At 40.3% G+C, this 7,717-nt stretch overlaps 1 protein-coding gene across 2 annotated transcripts; it reads left to right on the top strand.

The window, feature by feature from the left end:
• Positions 1-1,006: 1,006 nt before the first annotated feature.
• Positions 1,007-7,717, top strand: xrcc1 (X-ray repair complementing defective repair in Chinese hamster cells 1). 2 transcript variants are annotated; one of them, XM_047033215.1, is made up of 17 exons: positions 1,007-1,274; positions 2,041-2,133; positions 2,303-2,410; positions 2,595-2,753; positions 3,003-3,080; positions 3,418-3,541; positions 3,629-3,741; positions 4,126-4,294; positions 4,400-4,628; positions 4,783-4,899; positions 5,073-5,154; positions 5,293-5,386; positions 5,661-5,706; positions 6,102-6,256; positions 6,442-6,532; positions 6,722-6,797; positions 7,371-7,717. In XM_047033215.1, exons 1-17 carry the CDS (start codon positions 1,224-1,226, stop codon positions 7,476-7,478), a joined length of 1,893 nt encoding a protein of 630 aa, XP_046889171.1. In that variant the 5' UTR covers positions 1,007-1,223; the 3' UTR covers positions 7,479-7,717. The 2 variants fall into 2 exon arrangements, with proteins under 2 accessions (XP_046889171.1, XP_046889180.1); XM_047033224.1 differs by having other exon boundaries at positions 1,014-1,274; positions 5,664-5,706.

The raw sequence follows: 7,717 nt of genomic DNA on the forward strand, positions 1-7,717 counted from the left end.
AAAAAAGAAGGAAGTTAGATAAGTTTCATCAAGCATTCACGGTGTGTTCTTCTTTGTGTTGTGTACACTAGCTCCATGAACAGTTGTTTTCCTATAATTCAGTTTACAAAGCAATTATGAAATGACATTTTAAATGTCCACTTGTAAATGTCCACTTAAGTATTACTAGTGCTTGATGGTGGCAAGTGAAATATACAGTATTGTACAGAATATGCCTGTAGCTGACACTACTGTTGTTGTAGTTAAAGTAAGTCTAGGCCAATTTGAAACTGAATTGTGAAGATATGCAAACAGGAGACAAATACATTTTTAATTTAGCAAAATCAAAAGGTCAATACTTAAGGATTTTTAACTGTCTTGGAAAGACAGGTTTTAGTTATTTAAGAATATGTTTTCATGTAAAGTCATCTGGATGAGTGAGTGAAGGACAAAGGAAAGAGCAGCATCAGCAGACAATGAGACAAGACCTGGCGGAATGTGACTCACTCAATATGTTTCCTAGTTTTAGATTTTGTGGTCCCTAAAAATAACTAATTTTGTGCTGATGTAATAACTGTAGTCAAACCAACTTCAGCATAACAACATCCACATACAAATACAGGGTTTAAAAAACTGTAAATATACTAATATTTACAAACCGTTTTCTGTCACAACCCTCAAGTAGCTTAGTGCCTTGGAAAGATATAGTTGGATTCTCAAGGAATGTTCAAACTGCAGTTACAAACAACATTACGAACTATAATGAAGAGCAAGAGGTAATAAGTTAATAAAAAGAACACACTGGCTGGAGAACAGGCCTGCGCATTAATACATTGAGCATCACTTCTTGTTGTCTAAATCATGCCATCTCAAAACCACATAAGATACACACATAGGTAAAAAAAAAAAAACACGTAATGACCTACAGAAGTCATAGCATTCGTTTATTTTGTATAGACCATTGACTTATATACAGGTATAGATGTGCTGAGGGCGATAAAAACGTGACCCGGAAGTACTCCGGCAGTGTTGTCAAAACCTCAGACCGGGTACAATTTCTGTTTCCTATTGTTAGCCAGATAGCCTTAAATTCTTAGCTTGCTTGCAGGCAGTCCAGTCTGCAGCTGGTTGCACAAATCTTACAGCCTGTGAAGTGCTACTTAATGTTTTAGGTCGCTGAACGGGAAAGCTGACAAGGAATTGGAATTGTTTAACTTTGCACCTCTACGAGTGGCTAAATTAATATGCCCGAGATCAAACTTAAGCACGTTGTGTCTTGCAGCAGTGAAGACAACGTAAGTTGATGTGGTGTGAACAATGAGTATGACATGATCACATTAGTGTGTACATTTAGTCCCTTAGATTAACTTGCAGTAACTAGTCTTTAGTAGGTGAACTCTTAGGCCGATACGGTGCTCTGTGATTTTCATATTGCATAAAAAATATCAGTGTTTTGTTTTCGAATTCAGTTGCCTAGCCTGAAGTCAGCAGTGTTCCGTTATACGCATGCTGCTAACAGTACAAACGGAAAGTGCTAAGATTCCTTCAATTTTCCAAATGTTTTAACTTTAGTTTTATTCTAAAGTGGATACAATTATTTTTTTCCTCATCATAATTACAGTATCCTGAATTTGGGGAGCTTCTCCCATTCTTCACTGCAGTTTCTGTCAAGCTCTGTCAGGTTGGATGGGAAGGTTGCTGCAGAGCTATTTTTGGGTCCCTCCTGGTTCAAGTCAAGGGTCTGACTAGGGTACTCATGGACACTCACCGATTTGTCCCACAGTCATTGTTTTCTTGGCCTTATATCCCATCAGAAGTCCTGTACGCTATGGAGCACAGCATCCTCACAGCATGATGCTGCCACCACAAAGAGAATAGTTTTATTATTTTGTTGCCTTTTGGCAAATGTAAATTTGGAGTTAGGCTGTACCGTAATGGGGGGAAAAGTGGAGAGTTTTACATACTCCTGTACTGTTCCGAATATGTTTAAATCATCAACAAATTATACATCCTAATATTGTCACTAACAAGTAGAAACAACATGAATTGTTTTTGCTGCAGACACACAAAGCTGAGAACCTGCTGAGCTCTGACACCTACAGGAAATGGAAAGCAGGAAAGGCTGGAGAGACGCAGACTTCGGTCATTCTACAGGTCCGGTTTGAGTCACTGACTCGAGCACCAGATGTTTAGCTTTATGTTTACTTTATCGACAACTTACACTTTTTAATGTCCCAATGGTGGTGATGGGACATTTTGATTGAATATTTTATCTGTCTGTGTATCTGTTGTCTAACTTCCATCCACCCCACCATTTTTACAGTTGGAGAAGGAGGAGCAGTTGCACAGCATAGACATAGGAAATGAAGGGTCTGCTTTCATTGAAGTGCTGGTTGGACGCTCAACCTCAGTCAAAGACCAGGACTTTGAGGTATGCATGCAACCATGATATGGTGACTTTCCCCTCTAACATGTGGGGAAAGTCACAATATTGCACAACACACGGGTGATTGGTGTCCACAGTGTAAATGCTGTAGCTATCTGATTTAAATGAGGCGTGTATTAGTTGATGTTAACTGTTTTTAACAACATTTTATGCTTTCTCTGTTCTGTAGGTTCTGCTGGTTACATCCTCCTTTATGTCCCCATCGGAGAGCAAGAACGGCACCAACACCAACAGGGTGCGTTTTTTTGGACCCAATCAGTTGCAGAAGACAGCTGCTCAGGAGAACTGGGATCGTGTGAAGATTGTATGCAGTCAGCCGTACAACAAGGTGAGACACTTTGGACCACAATTTTGGTTCATATGAAAATATACGGACATTTTGCAGCAAAGGACTGTGTAAATTATATGCAGCATAACTAGCTGTCAAACACAGTGCTACATTAGTAGGTGAGTCTTCCACGATTCCCATTCTGTTTAACAGTGTTTGATTATTTTCTGTATACTCGTATACAGACACTGTTTCGTAACTCTAAATAACAATGACTACTTGAAATGTTTCTTCCATCTTCCTCCTCAGAGCATTGCGTACGGGGTGGCCTTTGTTAAGTTCCACTCACCGCCAGACAAAGGGGAAGCAGCGACTAAAACGCCCCCGGTAAGACAGCCATGCCTGTTGGCAACATCCTACTAGGCTTAAAGCCATATTTATTTGCTTTTTTGTGTGTGAATTTGTATTTGTGTATTTTTAATCAAATAACCCCCTTCATTTTAGACCAAATGGAATGCAAAGATGCAGGTTCACTGAAAGTGGCTTTAACCTCTTAAATGGTTATTTTTCAAATGTTCCTATTAATCTTGACAATAAATGTGAGAAACACCCAGTATGTTTTTTTTGTGAACTCTTACTTGCATTCAAATAGACAAAATTCCATTGGTGTCAAGCTCCTACTTTCTCCACACCAACTCCTTTCTCCATCATCATCCCCTGATAGAAGTTAACCAAGCTGGGCCAGTTCAGAGTAAAAGATGAGCCCTCCTCGGCAGGCCCCAGTCTCCAGCCTGGCAGCTTATTCTTCAACAGGGAGAACACATCCAAAACCAGCCCAACACTCAAAGGTACGTCTTATTATAAATAACACAATCTAAAAAACATTTCTTTCTTTTTTTTAATGCTACTTTTTACAAACTCTCTCCTTTCTTCAGTCTCTCCCCAGAATGTAAAGTTGAGCTATGCATCTGCAGCGCTGCAGGCAGGCGGTGGGTCAGGCTCTCCTCTTCTCTCAGCCCAGCCCTTGTCCAGTCCGTCCCCTACACAGGTAATGGAACCCACATTCCACAACATATAATTCACTTTTCTTAGATTTGTTACAACATGTTTCTTTGAACAATTTCCATGAACAAATTAGCAGTAAATAACGTTCTTACTCAAAATAGAAAATGTTATTTTGTATATTGTGGAACTGTGGAAAAGGTATGGATGTATTGCTTTGCTTGCTATGTATTTCCAATTCTCCAGTGTCACGTGTTCCTTAGCCCACTGCCACCACTGTTTTTTTTTTTTCCTGAAGAACTAAAACTGTTAGGTTGTTGGTTGCCATAACCCACCCCAGTTAATGGTACTTGTACTAAGATTGTACATTCAATGTATATAACTTGGTTCAACTGTATTATTGACTTTAGCTTTTTCCCTTGTGTCTCAGGCACCAGTGAAGAGAAAGTTTGAATTCAGTAAGGAGCGCCAGTCTGCCCCTGCCGTTTCTTCCTCTAAGAAAGCCAGTCTCGTGAACTCTCCTGAGGAGAGCCCTAGCTCCCTCAAACCCAAAGCCAGACCCAACACAGCTAGCAGCCACAGGCCCAGCACAGCCAAAGGTGAGATAGACCACACACACTGCATACTCTGACATGCACACACATATTTATTCAAACACTCAAGTGTCCACACGTACATTTAGTTCCATGTATTTTGTCCCTCAGAGGAGACCCCTGACAAAAAAAGGGACAACTTGAAATCAGAGACAAAGCCCAAGCCTGCTAAAGACAAGACCCAGGACTCAAAGCAGGTCCCCTTCAACCGTATCATGGAGGGGGTGGTGTTTGTACTGAGCGGCTTCCAGAATCCTTTCAGAGCGGAGCTGAGGGACAAGGCCCTGGCCATGGGAGCTAAGTATCGACCTGACTGGACGGCAGACGCCTCACACCTCATGTGAGTGACAACAGCCGTGACAACAACTTCATCCTAAAAAGGATGGCATGCCTGCATGATTGACAATCAGTTTATAATCCTACATGTGAATCAGTGAGCTGTCCAGGGCCCTCCTTTCTGTTTAGTAATCATGGCTCTGTTCATCCTCATACAGCTGTGCCTTTGCCAACACCCCTAAGTACAGCCAAGTGAAGTCAGCAGGGGGCATGATTGTGCGGAAGGAGTGGGTGCTTGACTGCCACAAGAAGAAACAGAAAATCCCTTATAAACGGTGAGAACGGAAACCATTAAATATTATTTTAATGCAGCGGTGGAGTGAGATGACCGAGCGGAAACAAAAACCATGCTGAACATGAGCCTCTGTCTGGGATCCTGTTTGTGGGTTCCTCCTTCTCTCCTCTACTTTGGTTATTTTTTCTCATTTGCTTCTGCATCTGAATCTAGGTATTTGATGGACGGTTCGGAATCCAGCTCAGAGGATGAAGTAGAGGAGGATGACGAGAAAATGAAGGAAAAAGAGAGAAAAGTACAATTTGGCTCAGAACTGAAAATGATAGAGTAACATGACGTCAAATAATCCTCTTATCAGTGCTGATGGTTCTATTTTAAATTCCTTGTTTTCATTATTCTTCAACCTCTCTAAATATGTGTCTCTCTCTGCCAGACTCCACAAAAGCAGGAGAGACAAGTCACTCCTCAAAAACCGCAGATAAAGAATGAAGACATGTTCGGCAGCTCCACAGATGCTGATGAACCAGGTCTCATTGCTTATGGTCTTATGAGACATTCCTTTATTGTAATCCAAGGCAACAAACTAAAGGTTGTTCAGACTTCTGATTATGCTAGTTAAACGACAGTAGTCAGGAACAATCGACTTCTAAACAACAACTTTGTCAGTTGTGGTTTGTTCCTTGTTCAAAGACAATTCACATAACCTTAATTTTCTCAGTTCCAAGTAGTCCTATTCATTTTTCATTTTTTTTTTTTTTTTTTTTAATGATTCACCAAATAACCATTTCACTTCACTTATAGAAGACATGGACGAGTCTGGCATGGACACAGAGGATGAGCTAAAGAGGTAACTACCTATAAATAACATAAATCACTTCTTTAGTAAGCCACCAATACAGAGGATTAGTCCTGCTCAGATGTATTTGCAACATCTATGAGCTGAATGAATGTCTGTCTGGGTAGATGGACAGGTGTTGTTCTTACGATATTTATCAAGCAGTGTCTATCTAACACTGTAAGTTAGCAAAGTCTGCTTCATGGATGAAAGATAGAAGAGAAGGTTGGAAAGACATATTAGAGGCCTTTTAAACTTTTCTATAATGCAATAATTTGTTATTAAGACAATTAATGTAAATGGTTCCAATGGAATTTCCGTCACTTGTCAAGATTGATGGCATTGCTCTGTTATTGCTATTATTAATCTACTAAGACATACTGTCTTTTCTTTGTTGTTTACACCAGGGTGGAGAGTGTGAGGAGGAAGAAAAAAGTAGAGGAGAGGAAGAAAGGCGAGGAGAGGAAGAAAGACGTGAAGGATGAAGACTTGTATGGGGGGTCGACAGACGAGAATACAGATGCTGAGGCGGAGGAGAACAAGCCCATCCCAGAGCTGCCCGGTGTGTGGCCCTTTAACTGTTTGTGTGGGGCTTTTCTTTTGGTTCTTTCTACCCATCTCTCTTTCTGTCCCCATGTTTGTCTTACAATTTTCTCAGTTTTTCACTCTGCATAAATGTCACATCAGGTAAATGTAATGGTTATTCTGCTATTACTCACGTTCTCTATCCCGTAATGGCCCAAACAGACTTCCTGACTGGCAAGAGATTCTTCTTGTATGGCACATTCCCAAACAACGTGAGACGCTTACTACTGCGGTATATCATAGCGTTTAATGGGTAAGTGTGCGTGTGCATGTCTATACACTTTTGAAAAGGATACCTGCAATTTGACTATGCATTAGATATTGTGAAAGAAGCGGTTGGACTGCTGTTGGTCAATTTCTATGAAGACCTAAACCCTTTTTGCTGGTAGCATTTAAAGAGAAAGACACTTTCTCTTAAAGTTTATCTTATGCTTTTTTCCAGGGCGGTGGAAGACTACATGAGTGACAAGGTCCAGTTTGTGGTCACCAGCTCAGGATGGCACAACTCCTTTGAAGATGTGAGACCTTGTTTTTTGTCACCTCTGTTTTTGTGCCACCTTTTAAAGGCTGACTTTGTGGCCTCTTGATGAACACAAACAAGTATATTTTGATGCTCAATGACATCAAAAATGCAAAAAGATCTTGAAAAAGTCCATACAGGTGCATACAGATATATTAAGTATAATGTGGCATAGGAGAACTGGTCTGCCCAGATTCCTGACTTCAATCACATAAAACAACATTAAAAAATAAATTCTAATGCCATCTGTGAGACACTCCTAATCACCCTACATCATAGCCCAACCATACTAATCCACTTAAGGATGAATGGAAACAAATCCTGCATCAATCTTCCAACATCTATTGGAAAGCCTTCCCAGAGGAGGCTGTCATAGCAACAGTGGGCTCCAACTCTATAATAACACCTATGAATTTGGAATGAGGTGTTTTACGAGCAGTTGTCCATATACTTTTGGTTCTGTTGTATGTCATCGACCCACATGTCACTGGAATTATTTAGGACAAGGATTTGGTTCTTGGCCATATTCAAAATGTTTTAAAGTATTTCTCTCTGTTGTTCTCCCCAACAGGCGCTGATGGAAAATGGAAATCTGAGTTTTGTCAAGCCTGCTTGGATATTTTCCATCAATGATCGTCAGAAGTTGTTGCCCTATCAGCCCTTTACTGTTGTACCATGAACTTCAGGAGGGCATGTACATAAAACACACACAGTATTGTAACTGGGGATAGAAACGTGAAAGCCATAGACACCTTTTTCACTCATGAAACTTTCCTCTTCATGATTCAACTGTTGTGACTACGTGTAATGGGATGTATTTTCAGTGTCAGACCTGTTTTTTAGTCTTTTTATCTGACTTAAAATTATTGCATACCTGCTATGTTCTTCTATTAAAATACAAGCTTTTGTTGTTCTATA

The sequence above is a fragment of the Hypomesus transpacificus genome, chromosome 2 (genome assembly GCF_021917145.1).
Source record: "Hypomesus transpacificus isolate Combined female chromosome 2, fHypTra1, whole genome shotgun sequence".
Classification (NCBI taxonomy): domain Eukaryota; kingdom Metazoa; phylum Chordata; class Actinopteri; order Osmeriformes; family Osmeridae; genus Hypomesus; species Hypomesus transpacificus.

Coding starts and splice junctions, on each gene's coding strand:
- xrcc1 (XM_047033215.1), top strand. CDS start 1,224: ATGCCCGAGATCAAACTTAAGCACGTTGTGTCTTGCAGCAGTGAAGAC. Junction 3,542..3,628: donor AACCAGCCCAACACTCAAAG/GTACGTCTTATT, acceptor TCCTTTCTTCAG/TCTCTCCCCAGAATGTAAAG. Junction 5,155..5,292: donor TGAAGGAAAAAGAGAGAAAA/GTACAATTTGGC, acceptor TCTCTCTGCCAG/ACTCCACAAAAGCAGGAGAG.